Source organism: Thunnus albacares, chromosome 3 (assembly GCF_914725855.1).
Source record: "Thunnus albacares chromosome 3, fThuAlb1.1, whole genome shotgun sequence".
Lineage (NCBI taxonomy): Eukaryota > Metazoa > Chordata > Actinopteri > Scombriformes > Scombridae > Thunnus > Thunnus albacares.
Window position 1 is genome coordinate 10292044 of NC_058108.1, and position 22118 is coordinate 10314161.

Consider the following 22118-nt stretch of genomic DNA (forward strand, 5'->3'; position numbering starts at 1 on the left):
AAGCGTGTACAGCACTCTGGCTTTTAGACAATGCCAAAAAAAGCTCATATTAAAGTCCCCCTATACTCAGATATGTTTTGCACATTGTAACCTCACTTAGATGCTCGACCTATACTGTGCAGAATGACGTATGTGCCGAGTTTGACATTAGAAGGCTGATTTCACTCTCATCTTGTTAGGTTTCTTTGTGTTCACCTACAAGCACGATTTTGTGACATCCCAACGTCTTGTTCTGGTAAATTCAAGTAGGGCACATCTTGTTTCAAGTAGTTAAACTTTTCAGATGAGAAATCACATATTCATAGATTCTGTTTTTCAATGAGGGAGAATAAATTGTGTTGTGTTTTTGACACTTTTTATAAAACGTCTGCGTGAAATATTTTAGACAGCTTTTAATTCCAGTAAAACATTTTAGTTTTATACAATAAAGACCACTGTGTATTTTGAAGGTGTATATTTTGTAGAAATAAAGTTTATTTTACACACTAAACATCAGACATCATAACATCCTTATATATACAATGCACCAGGCAACATTTAAACTGGAACATGTTGCCATTTAATCAGACAAAACCATTGCTGTCTTATGCCTTTGGCCACCATGTTGATATCATATTAACAAAAACAGCAAAGTGTTCTACTCTCATGGCTACATTACTTTTCCTATAGTACAGTGACAGTCGCCATTATAAAGTCTCTGGATCAACCATGGCTGTTTTCCTTCGCTGGGACGCCAACATAGTCAACTGTCAAAGAAAAAAAGAAAAGAAATACATGACACAACAGATAAATAACATGAGTATTCATTCAGATTACAAGAGAACAGCACAAAAATGTAATATGTATACACAATATATATACACATTATATGTATACATATCACCATATCCCTACACAGAGCATATATTTAGTCATACCTGTTGTGTAGCAGTGGATGCTCTTTGTTCAGCCTGTGTCAGTCGTCTCTGCAGACGATTAGTCTTCTCTTGATACTCTGCTAGTTGCCTCTCATACTGCACAAACACGCAAATTCAATTTTAATTACATGGAGACGAACATACAAGACACTGTGCTTAACACGGTGCAATTATCACTATCCATTATCACAGACATACTTTTCTTTGGCTGTTGTTCATAGATGTGGACTCACAGATGTCTGTCAGCTCCCACATTCTCACCATCCTTATTTCACCCTTTTTGTGACTAAATACTTATCATTTATATAAGATATTTTGTTGCCAAATGTTATGATTAAGTCCACAGGATGGACTGCATTGAATTAAACTTTACTCAGATGTCTTGATCATGCTGCTTGATTCCACTTGACTCCTCTTGACACTAATGTACAAGGTTTCCAGTCAAAGTGCCTCTCTGCTTCTTGTCTTTTTGTAGCTGCTTGTCTGAGAACTCAAGGCAACAGGAGGCCTGACATTTGCAGAGGCTAACAGCGGATGAAAAGGCCTGAACAGCAAAGGCCAGCTCCTCCCATCAGGTAGAAGACAGTGTCCTACAGTGCAGGATGAACATCTTAAATTCCTCTTGAGACCAACATTTTGAAAGATTGGTCCTTGTCTCAGCTCACTTCAACGCTACTCTCTACTACTACAAATCATGGCTGTGTGTGCATGTGTGTGTGTCACACAGACCTCGGCGATGGCGTTGTGGTCAGTTTCCAGTTGTATCTCTAATTCATGTGAACGTTGCTTCTGCCGATTCAGCTCTGCCCTGAAAGGAACATTTAGAAAAAAAAACGTAAAAAAAAAAAAAAAAGTTTCATTTTCAAGTGATTCAAAATGTTCAATATTTCCAATATATCTCAGTGTAGTACAGCTGTTGCTGAGGGCCAAACAACTTCAAGAAGTCAATTTTTATTTCATCGGAATCTTAGGTGCTTCACCTCAGCTGTTGCTCAGTCTTTGATCCAGTGTTCGTGATAAAACTGATACAACAAAAAGTATCTGAAGAAGTATTTTTCTCTTATTTAATAAAAATACCATTTGTACTGCACTGAATATTGAATTATGTATCTCATCTTATTTTAAATTGTCTCATATTGGGGATACTAGAGTTGAGTAACTGTTTTTGATACTGGTTATCATTGTACGCTTCATTTTGCAGGGAAGCTCCATTACAGCAGATGAAATTTAGCTGATTTTGTTAGAGCAGATAAAAATGTGTTATCATTTATGTTCCCTGCCCGTTTTAAGGATTTGAACTGGTAACCTTTTGGTATCAAATCACATTTCTCAGCTAGTATTACGTATCATTCTGTGCTTTCTTTAGGAATGTTAAAAATCTACCTTCATCTGTTCTTACTTGAGACTTGCGATTTTCGTTTCAAAGGCCTGAACCAGGTTCTTGGCCTCTTCCTTCCAGCGCTGAGTACTTTTCTGCTGTGCTGTGAGGAGGCGCGTCAGATCAGCACTAGAGCTTCGGCTGCTTTCCTCCAACTCCCTCACCCGTGCGTCAAGTCCCTGCTCCTTCAGGCTGTACTCCTGCTCCATCTGCGACACCTGGGGGAGGGCAGCAGAGTGGGGAGGTTGCGTACATAAGGTCAATAGATGAATATTCATACATCTATTGTGATAACTAATTAAAATGCATGCTAAATTATATATCAATATTTTAACCGGTTTATGCGAACATGACTCGTGTGAGAAACATGTATTTCATTGTCCGTATTTATTTTTTATCTTGTTTTTTTTTATCTTCTGCCAACCATTCCACAAACTTCTATGGAAGTTTCTGAATATTTAATTTAGTGATAGATCTCCGATTGTTAATCCAAATGCTTGTTTGGCAAACACATCAGATCAACATGCTGAACAAATACTGCTACCTACTGCTTTCATCTTTTTTTCCCCCCACTTTTCTTACAGGGACATTCATTTTACACATGAAGATTGTTTACTTGTCATGAGGAGTTCTACTCAGCCAGTTATACAATGCGGCTTTAGAGGAAGCTCTCTCTAGTCTGAGAAAACAACCCTGAAGATGTCATCTCTCATCTAATGTCCTAAGTGGCTTGTTGTTGATTACGACTTTATAACAGAAAGTCTGCGTTACAAACCAGGGGTGAGGAATTTTAAAGATGTGGTCTGGGAGGGTCTATCAAAAGAGTTAAAATTTATCAAGTTGCATTGCGGGAATTGTAGTATCTGGGGGTTTTAGAGCTTTACCCTAAGAGTCTGACTAAGAGTCAATATATTTTGGCCTCTGCTGCATCAATTTTGACTGTGTTGATCTATCTCTCACCAGTTCCCCTACTTCACAGAGGTGCAATACTAAATTACTGGAATAACCCTTTAACAGGCAGTCCGCTCCTCTACTTCCTTTCCTTTCTTCATTTTCTCCCTAAATCCTTCCTTCTTCCTGTTTATATCAAGCCCCCAGGAAGAGTGCTGAGCTGTGACGCCAATTTGACATAGCGCCCAAACCGTGTAATTAAAACTTCCAGATCTATCACGTGATGCACACTGGCCCAAAAGCATTTTTCCCCACATACAATCATTGGAAAAGGAGCGCATGAATAATGGAGAATACATTTTTTTGAGGGCATTGATCCCCACGACATTTTACTATCACAATTTGATCCATTCTAGTCTAGAAAAGCCGCACAATTAAATAATTTTATCTCCATTCAAGTGAGCAGAGAGCCAACCAGAAGTTAGCCGGCTTGGCCAGCGGAGGTCTCTAATGTGCAAGCTCTATGGACCCAACAATCAGGAAGCCTGGCCAACATCCGTGTAATTTCTTTACAGTGGGAATGTGATTTCTTGGCTTTTTGGTTTCAGAGAGCAACTTTCCTAGGAATGAGCAGGCCCCGTCTTTGAGTCTAGTATCCAGTTCTTATAATACATCCATGGTTTAAACATAGTCTTTCCTAGCTGACACTTCTTGTAGTGAGAACTTGCAGTATTCCTCCAATTCTCTTCACATCCTTCTTTTTTCTATAAACCATTAAGTTACCTGTTGTTTGGCCTTCTTTTGGACCAGCAGGGTGGCCTTGCGCAGCTCATCCATCTCCCTGCGGAGCTGCAGGTTTTCCTGTTGCAGTTGGAGCCGCTCCTCACTGACGCCGACACAGTCGTCCCGGGCTGTAGCCAGAGAGCCCTGCAGCCGCCGCACTTCCTCCTGGCACCTGGACAGCTCTTCACTGTAGCTACAGATAGACGGATGGAAGATGGATGAGAGGAAGGCGAACAAAGTGTTATATTCACGCTGCCATTGTTACTGGCAGAAGATGGAGCCACCTGAAGTAAGTTAGGGAGGAAATAATAGTTAGAAGAATAGTTAGTTAAAAGTTAAAATGACCAAACTATAATGCTATATGTTAACTATTCCACTTACTCCATTTCTATGTTTTTTAGTTTGTTTTGGGTGCTTTGCAGAGTGATGCTCATGTCTTCCTTCATCCTCTCTGCATCTAGACACCTCTGGTGAAGGGCATCAATTTTCCTGAACTCTGGCTCTGCTCTGCCCTCTTTATACACCTAAAGCAAAAAAATTAGGAGCATTGACTGGGATCATTCATAAAACCATATAATCAAATAGTATCGAGCTAGCTTCAGTAGCTTCTTCCACCTTGTGGTTTCATTGAACTTTCAAATGATACCTTCTCCAGTTCTTCCTCTACGGCTTTTCTCTCTCGCAGGGACCTTTCAATCTGAGACTCTTTATCTGCACACTCCTAGAGAGAGACGGAGAGAGAACAAGGAGAGTGAGGAAAGGGAGGGTTCCAGACGGAATAAAAAAAAATAAAAAAAAACAGATAAGTAGACAGGTAGAGATTGAAAAAGGATTTAGTGTGATGCTGAAAGGAATTTGTCCTTAGCGGGGTGAGTTCTTACCAGCTGCAGTGCAGACAGCTCCTCGGCCATGCGATGGATTTGAACATTGCACTGCTTACGCACATTATCCACCTGTTAAAGATAAAGTCACACAGTTCTAATATGAGCGGTTACTACTGGGATCATGCAAGTGCAAATGCTTTGCATTTCACTTTCCTTTAGATAGACAGTTACTTTATTAGACAAAAAAGAAGATACTTGAGCTGGTGACTTAACTTCTAAATCACCTCTCTAAGGTTGTGAGATTCTCATGTTGAGCTTTTGGGGAATTAGGTTTTTAAACATGTCAAGGATGCATTTGCCTTTAAGACCTGGGGTACAAGAAAAAGCAGACTGATAAAGCAAATGCCAATCATGTGTGGAATTTCAATAAATGCATAGGGAATTGTAAAATGAATTAAAAGTAGAGTCTAATTTACAAGAATGAAATAAATAATATGATGTCGAGATGCAGATGAACATCTAGTAATAATCTTGTTCTCCAGTGGGATTGACTGCCATGAACAGTCTATTTCAACGATAATCAGGGGTGTCATGATTCTCCAAATCCACGATTCAATTTGATTTTTGATTTAAACATTTTTTTTCCGGCACTGAGGGCTATGCCATTGTTAGACTATCAACTCGATTTAAAAAGATCAACAGGTCATTGGTTTTATGCCCTGACAACTGTCATTCATAGGGATGCACGATATTTTTTGCCGATATGCAGATATTTCCAACTCACTGTGGCTGATTGCAGATGCCGATACCGATATATGCACATATTTTTTTCCAGATGGCTGAGGAGACTATTATGCATGCAGGCATAGATTGTACTAAGTATGATCAAGAAAGACAATAAATGAGGGAAGAATTTAGGAAGACTTGAGTTCAAGAGCTTAGCGTTAGAACTTTAATGAACCTGCCAAGTGGGTGGAGCAGTAGACTTTTCATTGAGTTCATTAGACAGACAGGATTAATGTGTAGGATTTAATCTCTGGTCCACAATCCCGAGCAGAAGGTGGCGGTAATGCATCTAATATGCTGGTTGCCAACCACCATTATAAACCAAAAAGATTTTTTTTTTCCAAACAGAGTGGTACATCCTGTCAGCCGAGGTGTTTCCTATCTGTGCAGCCGAACTTATCATCTCCTCGACGGACTGTGTCACCCTGACGGTCATGGTGCTTCCTCCACAGGCTCCACTTCACTCAGGCTACCCATCAGACCCGCTACTTCTTCCCACTTTAACCTGAATAACAAACCGGGGCTCGGTGCTCTGGTTGGATCCACATGGAGAGCTGGGGCTAACGTTAGCTGGGAGGCTAGCAGAGGCTAGCTGGCTGCACTTCCTCTCCGCGCCTCTCATAATCGGCAGAAATGGCCGATGCCGATATTTCATTTTAGAGCTTTTATCGGCCAATACCGATGACGTGCCGATAATATCGTGCATCCCTAGTCATTTACACTTTTCCTCTTTAAAAAGATATATACATACATGATACAAAGACACATGGTATCAAGTGTGATATAACTGCCATACTTTTTGTTGGAATGTAGTACAATAAGGCCATATGGTCAAATTTAAATGAATCTATTTAAAATGTAATAATTTATTTCACCAGTCAATTGGGAACAGACTCTTAAACACAAAGAAAGAAGAGCCACTAGATGGCAGAAGGGTACTTTACAAAAGCTTGAGTTTCTGAAACTAAATATAAGTTTAGGCCAAGTGTTGCACCTTGTAGACAGTCCCTGTACACTCGTCTCACAGCCGGCTGTACATAGAGACCAATGTTATTTGTTCAGCTCGGAGGACGGCTCATTTAGGTGAAAATTAGGTGAAGGTTGTCTACCTCACTATGGTAGGAAAGGGGTGTCTTTTTTGTTTGTGTTCTAACATTTCACTTATGAGTTATTGATCCGGGAAGTTCGAATCTGTCAATATATTTCCAACTTTACTGAAGTGTGTAGCGTAGCCTACAAACTGTAGTTTTACTCAATGACGCATTCGTTGTTTACACAACTCACAGGAAAGGCAAAATGTTTCCACACTGGTGACTTCAGGGAATCAGTAGGATTTTCTAGTTCTGTTGTTTCTCTGTCATCTCCGACTCCGGCAGTGGCCATGGTGTCCGAAAAGTAATGCAGCTGCAGGCTACTGGTAAACTACGCTGTGTCATCTTTGAAATGTTGTTGTTTTTCCTTCAGACGCGCTCAAGAAAATCACCCATCCTACTTTTGATTTAGATCCATTTCGTTTGATTCTAATTTTGATTCTAATTTAGAATTGAAATCGTGACACCCCTAATGATAATAATATACATTTTCATACTCTGCCTATTCGCTAGTTTGGAAAGACAAAGGCAAAGGGCTTAAAAGAAATAAGAGAGAAGTATTATTATTATATCAATGTGATAGAGAAACCTCTGTGATATTCTTGCTGGAGTGTTCTATGATGTCTGTGACATAAATAACCATAAAACACAAAACTAGTTTAGGTCTAGGGCTATTAAATGTCTCAACTGGTTCATTTACAGTATTTTATTTCTAAAATAGTTTCTTTAACAAATGAAATGCCCTTATTCAGAAATAATACAAGCCTGCAGCATCCTGGTAGTCTAGGGGGTTGATTAACACATTTATAAAAAAGGGAATTCGAAAGAACACTTGACCTTACAGAGAAAGTTGGCAGTCATAACAATTCTCTCTTTGCCCGGGTGGGAACTGTGTAAAGGAAATGAACCTCAGCTCTGAGTCTGACTAGCAGATAACCCTGGACACACCTCTATTTTGGGAAACTCCACCCCTCAAATATGTCTGAGTGGCACTTAAGTCCTCAGGTAAGTGTGCAGTCTGACCAATGTTAGCAGTTTTGGGATTAACTCTTCATTAAACAAGCTTATCTCAACACTCAATGTGGCTTTAAGTGAAGATGGGGGAGAGAGGAGATTACGCTTCACTTTGGCTGCATTGTTTAACATTAACCTCCAACTCCATGAGAAAATTACCTAGGAGGTAAAAAGGCAAAAGCAAGATAAGGTCCATAGTTTATAGAAAGTCTAACAAATCAACACTTACTCTCTGAAACACCGTCATTTATTGAAATCCAGCCAGTGACTAAGATGACAGCCAGCGCTGCAGTCACACTAGGCTTCATTAAAAGGATTAAACAGTTGAAGGGCTTGATGAAGAAGACCCATTAATAGAGCATTAATCACCATGTTTTTGACTGAGGTAAGGCAGAGGGAAAGAGTAGCTCTTTGCTTTTGGCTTAGTGCATCATGTGTTTAAAAAGAAAAACAGCAGGGCTGAGCAACTGGTACAGCTGAAGGTTGCGCTTCCATGTTTGGCTCATCATACATCAAAAATTCTGCAGTGTCTCAAATTTTTGTGACTTTCTTTTTTTGAGAATTATAGAGTTTGCACCAAATATCTTCACATCATCCAGTGCTTTTAAATAATAGTTTAGTAGAATGAGCTGTGACCTGCCCGATATTTTGTAACTAACGACCAAACAGTTTTTAAAGCCTATTCCAGACAGCTTCTGTCATGGAGTTTTTCAGTGCTGTGTCAACTCCTGCAGGAACACCCCAGCATTTCTTGCTGAGGGAGCCATACAACAAACAACTCCCCACCTCTTTCCTGGTGCGGACTGCAGCATCCTGGATCAACTGTTTGATGGCCTCCTTTGTTTTCTCCAGCTCTTCTGTCTTCTGTTTCTCTCTTAACAGGGCCTGCAGGGAGAGGGTAAAGACAGACACAAGTATGCCTTTCAGATGAGCAAACTTTTATAGTGCTGAAGGGATGTGAGGACATGTCAGTGTTAGTGCAGCTGCACAACACTTTGACTGAGGTAAAGGCCAGTGAAAAAGACTAAAGGAGAAGTTGGGGAGTCTGGAGAATCAGGTCTGGACATTTTCCAGAGTTGCCCTTTCACACAAGTAGCACAATGTACTCCATTTAGTTTAGGCGAGGGGTGCGGGAGGCAGGATATGAGGCAAAAAGTACGCTGCAGTTGTAACTGAGCGTTTTAAGCTTTTCATCATAAGTAAAACAGCTTTTATTTTACGAGAAATCACAGTCCTCTCTCCCATTAGCGCTAGCTTCAAATGTGTAAAACCGGACATTACACGGGCTTTATAGTAGGGAGCTTGCAGGGTAAAGTCTGTTTAATATCCAGTCTGACTGATTCGGACATTTGCGTTCACACACTGGGTAATGTCCAGAAAATTTCAGGGTTGCAGCGCATGTGTGAAAGGGGATACAGTTACTGCAGTCACCTGGTCCTTCTGCAGTGCAGCCTCCTCAGCCACCTGAACGCTCTCTCGGACTTTGGCCAGGGCCTCATACTTCTCCTCTTCCAGGGTAGTGCAACGCGCCTGGAGTTCCCCAACCTTTCTCTCCCACACAGTTTGCTCTCTGCGAACTGCCTCCGCCTCCTGAGATGCAGCTTTTAATCTAGCAATAGAGAAAAGTAGTGAGAACCAGCAGCAGGTGGAAACACTGGGAGCTGATATTAAATTCAAAGGCTTCCCCAAAGAAGAGTGCTTCTTCTTGGTTGGTTAATTCTGTTGAACTTCCTGTGGATCGTTACAACCACAACTTACCTGCATACAACTATAAAGGTTTTTCAAATCAAATTGAAAAACTGAATATGATCGTGTCTACTGTCTCATTCATAAAACATGCTGAAATTCTCAAGATTTCACCAAGAATGTATCAAATTTTCTCACCCTTTCAGTCTTGAATTCACATCTCAGATTTAAATCGTACTGCATACGTTTCATAAATGACTGAAATGCTTGACAAGGTGAGAAGAGGGATGGAAAAGGGGTTTGCGGGTGAAGCAGCAGTTTATCATGTGCTGACCTGGCCTCTAGCTGACTCAAGGCTGACTGAAGCTGCTGGAGTCGTCTGTCTGCTGCCTCCTCTCGACCCTGAGCCTCTGCCACATCTTCCTCCTAAATAAATACACACAAATGGCCTTCAGAGCAAGGTCGCAAGGAACCATGTCATTACAGTAATTGTTTTCTTAATTTATTCACCTTTTTTTTTTTAAATTTAATCCATTAATTTCTTTTAATGGATTTATCTTTTGAAATTTATGACAAGTTCATGAGCCCAAAGTAATACCTTAAAATCGATCACTTACTTCCACCAACAGGGAAAAAACAAAATGAAACATTCATGGCAAGAAAAACTTGCTTTTGAGAATCTATAACCATCAAATATCTAGCATTTCATTCAATAAATGTCTTGATTATCAATCATCATTATTCAACCAGTTCTCTACTACTTTCATCACTTCTATTCTATTGATTTTTTTTTTTTTCCCGCTCACCCGTCTCTGTATCTGGTCCTGCACATTCTGCAGAAGTTTGGTCATCTCATCCACTTTGGCTGTGGCCATCCTTAGCTCAGCTTTGGCCTGCCTACACCAGGACACAAAGAGAAAACAGTCCATGCATGGCATTATTTGGTGATAACAATTCCCCTAAAAGTCAAAGGTTTACATTTTAGATAATAACTACAATAAATATCTAAAAGCAACACCCATCTGGAACAGCGCAATGTAGAAGTGGTCATGCACGCTGCACTTTTTCCACCTGATTGGGGTTGTAAACTCTTCCGCACCAAAGTAATTTCTCATCCCATAATCCATTACAAGTAATTCATGGATTAAATGAAAATAAGTAAAGATTCATCTGTAATGATAATTATTAATCATTTTCTTCAATTTCAGAAAGACAAAACAGAAGAAACTGTTTTTGAAGCCAAGGAAGAACAATTAGTCTGTCTTCAGTCAGCCTGCTGTCACCTGAAGAATATATTAAGAATTAAAGAACTTATGTCTCAGCAGGATTTGGAAAAACTTGTCCATGTATCCTCAGTAGACTCGACGACTGTAACAGTGTCTCAAGCATCTTAAATCTTTAATAACTATTTTTAATTGTATTTAAATGTCTTTTTATGATGCCTTTCTTTTGCATTTTGTCTTAATGGTGAACGTATCATGTAAAGCACTTTGTATTGCCTTGTTGTTGAAATGTGCTATACAAATAAACTTGTTTTGCCTTACGTTACCCATTTCCAGGCACAAGCTTGAATTATCTGTGCTGGTGCTGTGAAAGTAATTTAATAAAAGGTTATCATTCATATATCTTTCATTTTAATATCTTCTATTGTTTTCTGTATTGTCTCATGCCCTTGAAGACAGCTGGGTTGCAACATGAAGCCTGGCATATCTATCGGACACTTGTAAACGGGTTATTTGTGTCACTCGATGCCTGGTCCACGCACCAACCTGCTGTGTCTATCTATACCTTAACCTACTGCCTTAGAAACTGTGTGGACATAAATGGAGATGTTTTGTTGTTTATTCCTGAAGCTTGATAACACACCTGAGTATAATGTATGCCTGTGAGGACATCCTACCTATAGACTAGTCGACCTCTGAACCATGATCCTATTTGAAACCTGTCTACTGACCTTTGGGGTCGACTGGAGATATTTTTGCTTCAGTACAGAGGTACTTAAGAATTGGGTGAGTGCCCAGCTGGTAGAGAGAAACAGGGATCTTAGGAAGTGGCATTGGTATATTTTCTCTCTCTCAGAAATATAATGCATTGTACTTCTGATTGTATTTTTGATTACATTATTATTATTATTATCTAAACCTGCTATTGCTCTTTTTGTGTGTTTCTTAAGTGAAAAGTCTATTTTCCACAATAGTGCAACCTGTTGTCTTGTATGTGACTTCACAGGACACAGGACATATCTTTTCAAATGATGTTCAAACATAAGAAAATTGCTGGCAAAGGGATACAAGTAATGTCAGCGTACCTGGCGTTCTAATGGTAAATCGCATAACACGTTTACGGAGCAATACTTCTGCTGGCAGCCATTTTGAATCTACACCGCATGTAGTTACCTGTGCTGGCTGTGTAGCTCCTCCATCTCCGTGCTCTGCTCTGTCATCGTCTTCAGGAACTGCTGGTTTGTCTGTGTGTGGCAAGAGAGACAAGACTTCCATTTGTGCGGCATGATTCCAGACAAAGACCTCAAACTTTATATCTAAACTGACCTTCTCCTACAACTTCTTTTCTTAAAACTTTCTGTCCTATTTAGAGCAAATGTTAAGGAGCCTCTGTCTGTCACTCACTGCTACAAAGTCAAGCGCTCTCACATACAGAGACTGAAAGAGGCTGCTTGTATGAAAAGTCAGAGAGGGGAAAGCCCAAGGCTTGCCCTCTCATTAAAAATGCATCAGAGGGATATAGTGTTACTCTCTCCTCACACACTGTATTGTGTACAAAGTAAGCACCAGTAATGCATGTGTGTGTGCATGCATGGGTTTTTGTTGGAATAAATATATTCTGTAAACATACTGTACGCCTTAACCTCCAAGTAAGGTTGAGCGTCTGTCAGGTAACCGTCTCTGTAAATAAAACTGTCTAAACAGTTTAATGCTGAGTGTTTTTAATGCACGACCGTAGGTGTTTGAGTAAGTGTGTGTGTGTGTGTGTGAGAGAGAGAGAGAAAGAAAGAGAGCGGCTAGAGTGTAACAGTATGTGCTGGAAATAGCTAAGGTAGTTAGAGGATTACCAAGCGAGTTGACAGTCCATTATACAGCCAAGACAGTTCTGGCTGACTACCAGAGTGATTTAGAATCCGTTTCACTTAGTTACAAGATTAATTATTAGAGCAGAGTTCATTTCAGAGAAGCAGGAGCATTTCGATCCCATGGCTAATTAGGAGGCAATAATTTAACACACTTTTAATTAACCGTCACTTACCGATTCCAGTTTCTGATTGGCCACTTGGAGTTTGTGCGTGTGTTGCTGGAACTGAACAAGCTGATCCTATGAAGGGAAAAAAAAGGGGGCATTCAATAAAAGTTAAATGCTCGTAATTACCTCATGCTTTCACCAAGCATTAACTGAGGCCAAACTGCTCTAATTAACCTAATTTCTATGATAATGGCTCCATCTAGTGGTGGAGAGCTGTGCACGCTAACGTGGGAACACTACACCTTGAGCTGCTGTCTTTGAGCATCGTGGATCTGTCCATCAGAGATGGTCTTCTGATAGACCTGCTGGAGACGGTCCAGCTCCTGTGCTGCTGTCTGCCACAGCTCCATGGCCTGTACCCGTTCCTACACAAATACACACAAGAATACACACAGACACTGATACACACTCAGCGAGGCATTTATGCATGTTTTACAAAATTGTGGCTTCCTTACTAGAAGTTAGATGACGGTAACAACACTAATCTTCTCTGTGTATTCAGTAAAGAGGCTGGTCCAGGACTTATTTCACCCGGAGTAGGACAAACACCAGCAGCAAGGAAAACAGTTTGACTAAATCAAGGACAAATAATGCCTTACAACAGCTCCAAAATTGCCTATTTCGGTGTTAGCTAGCAAGCGAGTCACCACTAAATAAAAAATAATCTGGGTTTTGTTCAGAGTTATTAAAAAGTGTGTAAAGGTGGCAACTCTATTATAAGGGCAGTGCTGTGTAGAGCCACTGGGACCAGCTGTTGTTGTCAGTTAATAGCTCCAATGCAAGAGCTAATTACTCAATGACCCATTATGTCATGTTTTCTATTACTGCACGTGTAAAATGTACAGCATACAACATGTAAATATAACAGTTTAAAACTTGTTTGAAAGGACCTTTGACAACGTTCAGCTGGTTGTTTCCCCCTCCATTTAAGCTTTGTGTTAAGACAAATTAAAGACACCTTGGAACAATCACTTTACTGAACGCACAGAGATCAAAATGTATATTGACCTTTTCATCTGACTCCAAGTAAGATAGCAAACAAGCACACTCCTCACAATGTCCTTCACATTATACCAAGGACACTGTGCAACAAATACTAATCACAGTATAGACATATGATTGTAACTACAGGTTTCATCTATGTAGCTTTAGACATCACATATGGGCATGTGCAGACCTGTTCAGACAGCTGGACCTGTTCTTGAAGGTTTCTAATGACTGCTTCCTCCTCCAATGTGCTTCCCTCCACTCCTGAAGCCACCGGCATGGCATGAAGCTGCCTTTCCACAGACTCCCTTAGCTCTGCGTGCAGTCTGCAACATATTTAAAGCTATAATATGCAACTATTCTGCATTAAAATGTCTAAAAACAACTAGATCTATGTTATATATTTTGTTGAGTTGTGTACTTACATTATCCCAAATGTTTCCAACAATTTTCAAACCCAGAGAAACCTGTAATGTTAAATAAGGTAATGGTCCATTTCATTTGGTCGCCCATCAATGGCGTCATACCCACTCTACCAAAGAGTACACACATACAAGATAGTATGTTGGTGTTGTGGTTGCCTGCCAAAAACTGTCATAAATTGACTTTTATTCAGTTTTAAGCCACATTTTATGATAAACTTTTTTAGATCTTGGCCATTTTTAACTATATCTTTTAACCAGATGAAGGATTTTAGTCATCAGACATCTGGATCTTAAGTTATCAGAGAAACAAGCTGAGCAAACGTTAGCAGCAGCTCAGCTAGCAGCCCCTCCCGACGTCATCTTTCCACCGAACAGCATCAGAGAAACAGCGATTTTTAACATGAAACTGCTTTACTAACTGTTTTTACAGTCTTATTTACCATGTACGTTTGTTTTGGAGAGAAGGAGACCTCTGTGGATAATTCAGCTCACAATAAAAACCTGCTAAACGTCAGTATCTTAAGTTATCAGAGAAACAAGCAAACGTTAGCAGCAGCTCAGCTCGCAACTGCTACCGGACATCCTGTGTCCACCAAACAGCATTTGAGAAACACTGATTTTTAATGTGAAACTGCTTTATTCAGTGTTTTTACCTGTTTTAATCACCGCGTCTGTTTGTTTTGGAGAGGAGGACACCTCTGTGGATAATTCGGCTCCTGGTAAAAACATCCTGAATGATGAACACTGAAGTAATCCTAACCAGGAGAAGCTGGTTGTTTCACAATGAAGACAACAACTCCCATGATCCCACACTACTTCACATCATCATCACACTCTGTCTTTTGTTTTGAGACCCCTAGCAGCATGAATCACATATTGTGTGTTTAAAGGTTAATTCATATTTTAAAATTTTTTGGGGGGAAATTACTGATAGTTTTAGATTTAAAACAAAATATCACAACCTCAATTACACTCAAACACATTTTGCTCATCTGTATTTTTAAATAGTACAGATGCCTTGATTACCAACCAAACTAACATTACTACTGTACTTTTACAACCCATTCTAACCTTTATTTCTGGTGACATACCAATACAATCAGAGTCACTCTATGTATTATAATTCAAGTTAGAAAACAAATTAGAATCTGATATTCTGCAGTAACATCTTGATGTGATAAATGTTTGCTTGTGTCTCCTATTGTGTAACCACTTTCTATATGTTGGCACCAGAAGAATTTGTTTACCTTTCATTCTCCTTGACAAGCCTCTCCAACTTCACTTTGACTTCTGTCATCGACACCTGTTGATTTGAACAAGTAGATCAACACTGGGTGTTATTAATTAGTTAAGATATGCTTATACATTCTCTGGCACATTTGAAAAGTAACTAAAAATGTATACAGGGCGAATTTTCTTTAGAAGAAGCCAATATGAATATGTTTTCAAAAACAAACTCGGATCAAGAGATCCAGTATTCCTCACTCAGGTCTTATCTTTTAAAGCCTTAGACTTTCTACTACTCAATTTAGCATTTTTTGTGTGCTTCATTGTTCAGAATATGTTGTGTTTTTCACCTGGTATTTCTGCAGTTGTTCAGTCATTTCATCCATGTGCCGATCATACTCAGCTATCAGAGGAGCCATTATACTGTAATGCAGATGAATAATAATGTCACTTGCGCTTCGGGGCAATCACATCAACAAGAATGTGTTGACTGTCATGTAAGAATGGCTTGCAAATCTTGAGTGATTCTGGTGTGTCTCTAAAATGTGTCAAGGAATTAGCAGGAGACACACAGACTTTTGTTGTGCCTAACCTTCTATCAGAGATCCAGGGAGCAGGAGACTCTGCCCGTCTTGCCTCCTCAACCTGATGAACATAAGGCATGCAGAATGAGAGGGTAAACATTAAGGGCCCAGTAGTAGTAGTTAATCTTCACTAAATACTTCGGTAACAAAACAAAATACAGATGGAAGGGTTACAAGGAAAAGAGCTTTCACCATGAATGATATGTTGTATGTCTTGTTGAATAATTTTCTGACAAAGCCAACCACATTGTTTACTGAAGATACCAAATAATGAGCCTGAATAATTTTAGCTGAGTTAAATCTTTGTAAGTTTATAATGGTTTATGATGATGCCTTTGTACCTGGGATGATGTGGATTGAGTGCGGTGTCCATATTGATATTGGCTGAGAGCCGAATTTAACCTGTGGACTTGAAACACATACACACACTGTCAAGCATATACACTTATGATGCTCCACTATTCAGAGTTAACAGGTTTTTAGTTTTTAAATGGACTGTTTTGAAATTGCAAATTTTCACAAATGGGCTTTTAAATAGTACCACTCACCAATTAGGTATAGTTAAAGCAGAAAAATACCAAACTGATGTTGTTTTGAGTATTTATTTTCTCAGCCTGTAAGTGCTCTGAATTAGTTGAATTTGTAATGCCAAGTCAAATCTATTAACTGATTCAAAGATTCTTGATAAGTATTGGCCATGTTGTTAGCCTATTTATTGATGTCATTGTAATTCACTTATCAGGGAAGGTGAATTCATAGCTAATCTATACCACATAATCTACATTACAGTGTTTTCGTGTAAGTTCATAACATAGTCATGATGGAGCAAACATGGCCCTGTTTACACCTGGTGGTGTGTAGTTTCGTAGTTCCGTGTCCTATAAATGTCATATGGTCATGGTGGATTATCTGGACTTCAAAGTCTGTTATTACTCCCCATCTGGATAGTTGTGCAAGTTTAAACCTTCCTCGAACAACTGTGATAGACATGAAAACCAGCTGGTGCTAAACTCCTTGGTCCGCCCTTACCTTGATCACGCAGAAACTCAACCTCTGCCTCCATGCTGCAGGTGTGCTCTAGATGGAAGCAAAACAATTTACGTTGGCAGGTAAAAAAAAACAAACAAAAAAAAAACTACCTAAACATTAACATTAAAATAGAGTCATATACAATCGGTGACCGTTAACGTTACACTAGTAATATTTACAGTTGATTTCAAGGCACCGTTTCAGTGTGGGATCTTCCAAAAATACATGCCTTCAGCTAACAGCATTACAAAGCTGCAACAAACATTTCACTGTACGGAGAGCTACCAGCTAGCTTAGCGTTGCCTGTGGTTACCCTGCGGGCAGCTAACATTAATTAAGCTAACTATACCTTTTCATCTGTTAAACTAATAGCTAACGTACAACACAAAACGTATTTAGTTAGAGGTGACACTTACGAGTTATATAAGTGTCTTGTGTGACGCGTTTTTCTTTAAAATATTAATACACAAGTGTTTTGGTTTTACTTTATATTCGGTTCCGCCGTCCGTTTTGAAGCAAACAAATAACAACCAATGACAGTACAGAAGCGCACCGCTGAAGTTGTCCGGTCTGTACAAGAGAGTGATCAAAGAGAAGGTTCCGCTCTGTGTAACGGGGAAGAAGCCTCAGTCGGATATATTCTGAAGGCTGTGTTAATATAAACTATCAATTTTTAAAATTTTCAGTTAGGGTTACGAACGATTTTTGTGGAAAGAGATTATGCTTTCACCAAAGGCGGCTTGTCTGGTTTGTTAGAAAGTAGCAAACGTATTTGTTCGATTGCTCTTGGCTTAATTGGTCATTTGTTTGTTAATAAAATGTGATTTTGGTTATGTTTCTGAAAGTTTCTGTTGTAAAATAACGTCTACGTGGTAGTTTGTTTCTATAAGTCCAGAATTGGAGTCGGGACTAATCATAAAGTAAGTTCATTTTCCTGTTTTCTCTATCAGGAAGTCAGTTTTACTATCTTGATAAGTTATTGAGTAACTGATTTTGACATCAACCTAACATGATAACAAACTGCTTGAAGAGCGAACCGCTGAGTATATTAGGACATGACAGGCTCAGCTGCAGCATAGTGAGTATTTCAGCCAGTGAGTCTTTGACAACATGGGGTTAGCTCGTGGACTACAGTTTATGACACTCATCTACATCCTGCTATGCTGTGTATCTCTGTAAGTTTGCAATTCAGTGATGCACCGTGTCACTATGGTCACATTGCAGATTCTCATCCTGGTTGACTTTTTCTTCCAGTCCTAATACGCAGATGGAGTTTGTGATCCAGCACACTTGGGATAGCGACCCTGTGAATCATGACCCTATCAGGATTGTTTTCTCTCCCGGTGAAGGAGGGCTGAAGATGCAGGTGTTTGGTCCCTTCTTCAATGACCCAGCAGCCCCTCCAGGACCCCCTGGCCAGCCCTTCCCTGGACTCTGGGATTATGAGGGTGGGTAAGAAAAGTAGGAGCACAGACCCAGAGTAGTATTTCATTAAACAGCTATTCTCACATGCAAATAGTAGCCTATATCTGTAGCAAGAGCATTTAGGGATTTGTTGACAAATTCATTAAGAATGTCTGTAAGTAAAGTGAAATGTTTAGATGGAATGTGATATGAAGTCAAATTAGCAAATGGAATAACTAAAAGTAGCTACATTTTTAAAACCCTTTTAGAAACTATTCTACCAGTTTATTTGGAAATTAATACAAATTTCAATCCGTGCCAATCAATCTTTTTTTTTATTTATTTATTTTTTTTAAATGCATGGCTTAATTAATAGTTATATTAATAATTAATGGAAATATTAGTTTTCTTATTGAGTGTTAGAGGAGAAGATTGATACCAATCTCATATGTCTGTTAAATATGAAGCTACAGCCAGCAACCAGTTAGCTTAGATTAGTGCAAAGACTGAGAGCAGTGGGAAATTGCTAGCCTGCCTTTGTTGAAAGGTTAAAAAAAAATCCACCTACCAGCACCTCTAAAGCTGGGTAATTAATATGTTGTATATTGTTTGTTTAATATGTACAAAAAACATGGTATAAAAACAAGTTGCATTTTCCCCCTCTTTTCAATCTTTATGGTAATCTAACTGTTTTTTTTTAGCTTTGATTAGCTTCATATTGAATGGACAAATAAGAGTGGTGTTGATACTCTCATCTAACTCTTGGCAAAAAATGAAAAGGTGTATTTCCCAAAATGTCCTTTCACTGATTATAGTAAGCCAAACACTGACTCAGACTCCTTAGTGTTGCTTCAAACAGAACATGATGAACCTCACAAAGGTTGTGTTTATGGCCTATTTTAACAGATTGCACTATATTGTACAGGTGTTGCTTTTATGGTTTCCACCCAGAGTTGTTGTACTTCTCATCACATTGTAATTCCAGTCACGATTCAGGGATTTAGTCAGAAAGATGCTGTTTTAGACCACTCTACAAGCTGAGATAAAATTATGAGTATAGTCCAATGAGGATGGAGAGACTTGGGACTAGTTCTGTTTATGAGGCCATAATAGTAATTGCATTATCATTATTATGGTGACACAGCAATTAAACCCTGTAATGAGGCTGAGTAATAACAATCCCATCTAATTGACCTTAAGTAAGTTCGATTTCCAGTTAATGAGCCCCACATATTTTGGCCTCATTAATGTTACTTATTAGATTGGAAACCAACCCCATTATCATCTAGGTAGATAATGAGCACGCTGTTAGGTTAGTGGGTGTGCTTGTATCTTGTTTGAATGTTTATACTGTATATCTGTTATTTTTACATATTATTGTTAAACTGTAACTTAAAATACATTATTCAAATTATTCAATTATTTTCTTTTCTGATGAGGTTAATCACACCACTTAAGCAGTATGTTAATGTCAGATTAAAATTGTTTTTCTTTTTTTCTTCATCTCCTCAGTTGTGGAGTCCTTCTTCCTTGATAGTACTACTGAAAATTACCTAGAGGTGGAGGTTTGTCCGTAAGTACACAGCTAAGCTGTTATAACATCCATGTCTATTACCATAGACATCTTCAATACAAACAAGTAGAGGCACAGCACAACAATGAGACATCTTCTCCATGTTTTCATTTTAGACATGGACAGCACCTGATATTATTGCTGTCCGGAGTCGGCCAAGCATTCCAGGTAGGCAGACATCAAGGGAGTTATTGAAGGGGACAGCGATACGTTGTGTTTGGAATTGTAAGTATTTCATTTGTCTTGATTTCTGTCTCCAGCAACAACTGCCCATGGTGTTTGGCGCCACAATCACAGGGGACAAGTGGACGGGTGAGGCTCTCATCCCCTGGTCGTACTTCCCTCCCAATGTCAACAAGATGAACTCTTATGCCATCCACGGCTCTGGAGAGAACCGTACATATGAGGCTCTCTACCCCATCCCCAAAGAGGAGATAGTGGAAGGGCAAAAACCCAACTTGTGAGTATACTGTGTCCTATGAGTACAGTTGTTTGAGGTCACATAGCTCATATACAAAAACATTATTCATAACAAAACATTGTTTGGTTTTAAAGGGATACTCCAGCAATTAGATAGGTCACTTACTTAAAGTTAGGGACTTGTTTAAGATTTAAGAAAGAATGGTCAAAATCAAAGCAGCAGAAATATCCTGACTTTTAGTAGCATGGATCAAGCTCCAAAAACACTGTATCCTACAATACCCATAATGCAACTCCACAGTATCTTTACTTAGACCCTCCCTCTCTGCCCATGTATTTTAAAATCCACATCCCAGTTCGTAACATAGATTTTCTGTTATAAATTTGAAGTCTCAAGCCCCAAACAAGATAACCATGATGACATCATCAGGATTATGAGTTACTTTCTCAGACTTTAGAAACCTCCCTCCATAGCCACACAAGATATTTTTCAACAGTTTATACAGGCTGAGTACTAATTCTCATGTTGAGTAAACTGATCTTTATGTGTAAAATCAGTGGAGTGCCCCTTTTAATGTTTTTTTTTGTACATTTTTTGCATCCAGATTTATGAGCATTATTATAAGTGTGACGGTTTATGCATCTTATTTTAAATTCTCTCTCTGTCCCTTAGCCACCGCCTGGAGTATTTCCAAAATTTCCGCCTGCAAAGCATCATGGGAGAAGATTGGGTCCAGCCAGAGTCTGATTTGTGGAAGGGAAAGCCGTGAGCTTTTCAAAAACACTCCCTTTTGTCTGTCTCTCTCTTGCATACACAGACACACACACACACATACATGAACACACATACACCATGGCTGCAGGGTTATAGTACAAACACTCATTGACAGAGAACAAAGGGCAATCAATCTTTATTAGTTAATGATGTGAAATGATATGACAAGGAATATGTTATCAGCTTGTCAGTGCGCATTAGCCTTCACACACATCCATGGAAGCACGCAGACACACACACACACACACACACACACATCACAAGGTATTGGACGTCGCCTTAAATTGCCTCGGCAGTGTGTGACCTAGAGCGGTTACACTGTGCATGGTGGCAACGAATGCTCACTTTGACATTCAGCTTCTGTGTAGCCTGTGCATTTCACTTCAGTGAGATAAACCACAGCAGGTTCTGTGATTCTTTGCCCTGACTGCCAGGACACACACACACACACACACACAAACGATCATACACACACCACTGAAGTGAAAAATCTGTTCTCCAGAGATACGTGCCAGAGCTTTTGATGTAGTGCTCTATTGTAATTAGATCCTTTTGCAATCATTCCAATCCCTTTGTCATTTCCTTTTACAATTAAATGTGTCAATATATTGATTTCATAGTGCTGATGAAGTGTTTTTGTAATTTTTTTTCCTATGTGACTGTTTGGCAAATGTCAATTTAATTTGATTTCTGATGTATGATCATGTTTCAGTGCCATGTCTGTCTATTAAAGCAATGCTTTCTGAAATGTGCTTTTCCTTGCTAAAAGTCAGATGAGAAGATTGATATAACTCTTATTTCTGTTGGGTAATACTGTATGTAGTTAGAGACGGTTAGCTTAACTTAGCTTAGCATAAAGACTGGAAATGGGGAAGCAGTTAGCCTGGATTAGTCCAAATGTAACAAAATTTAATAAATATAAATAACATGTTATATCTCATTTGGGAAATCTGTCCCCTTATAATGCCAAATAATTGTATGATATGGATTCTTCATGGCAAATAAATTGAAATAAAGTAGGTCAAAAGCTACTTGGAATATTGAATTGGCTCATCCTGAGTTTGTCCCC

General features: G+C 39.2%; 2 protein-coding genes across 9 annotated transcripts; one reads left to right on the forward strand and one right to left on the reverse strand.

Moving 5' to 3' along the window:
- Positions 1-452: 452 nt before the first annotated feature.
- On the reverse strand, positions 453-17399 carry sclt1 (sodium channel and clathrin linker 1). Of its 4 annotated transcripts, none has more exons than XM_044346336.1 (22): positions 17294-17398; positions 16878-16925; positions 16190-16257; positions 15857-15909; positions 15615-15687; positions 15285-15340; positions 13803-13938; positions 12868-12990; positions 12632-12697; positions 11767-11837; positions 10177-10267; positions 9705-9796; positions 9116-9293; positions 8471-8569; positions 4851-4922; positions 4616-4690; positions 4351-4493; positions 3970-4162; positions 2317-2513; positions 1647-1725; positions 918-1013; positions 453-746 (listed from the first exon to the last, which is right to left on the reverse strand). In XM_044346336.1, exons 2-22 carry the CDS (start codon positions 16909-16911, stop codon positions 687-689), a joined length of 2055 nt encoding a protein of 684 aa, XP_044202271.1. In that variant the 5' UTR covers positions 16912-16925; positions 17294-17398; the 3' UTR covers positions 453-686. The 4 variants fall into 4 exon arrangements, with proteins under 4 accessions (XP_044202271.1, XP_044202272.1, XP_044202273.1 ...); XM_044346337.1 differs by having other exon boundaries at positions 17363-17384; XM_044346338.1 differs by lacking the exon at positions 17294-17398 and adding an exon at positions 17057-17075.
- c3h4orf33 (chromosome 3 C4orf33 homolog) lies at positions 16875-21797 on the forward strand. Of its 5 annotated transcripts, none has more exons than XM_044346346.1 (6): positions 16875-16957; positions 18132-18325; positions 19794-19854; positions 19971-20022; positions 20115-20314; positions 20948-21797. In XM_044346346.1, exons 2-6 carry the CDS (start codon positions 18145-18147, stop codon positions 21042-21044), a joined length of 591 nt encoding a protein of 196 aa, XP_044202281.1. In that variant the 5' UTR covers positions 16875-16957; positions 18132-18144; the 3' UTR covers positions 21045-21797. The 5 variants fall into 5 exon arrangements, with proteins under 5 accessions (XP_044202281.1, XP_044202282.1, XP_044202280.1 ...); XM_044346347.1 differs by lacking the exon at positions 16875-16957 and adding an exon at positions 17481-17797 and having other exon boundaries at positions 18145-18325; XM_044346345.1 differs by lacking the exon at positions 16875-16957 and adding an exon at positions 17483-17797.
- The last annotated feature ends 321 nt before the right edge of the window (positions 21798-22118 follow it).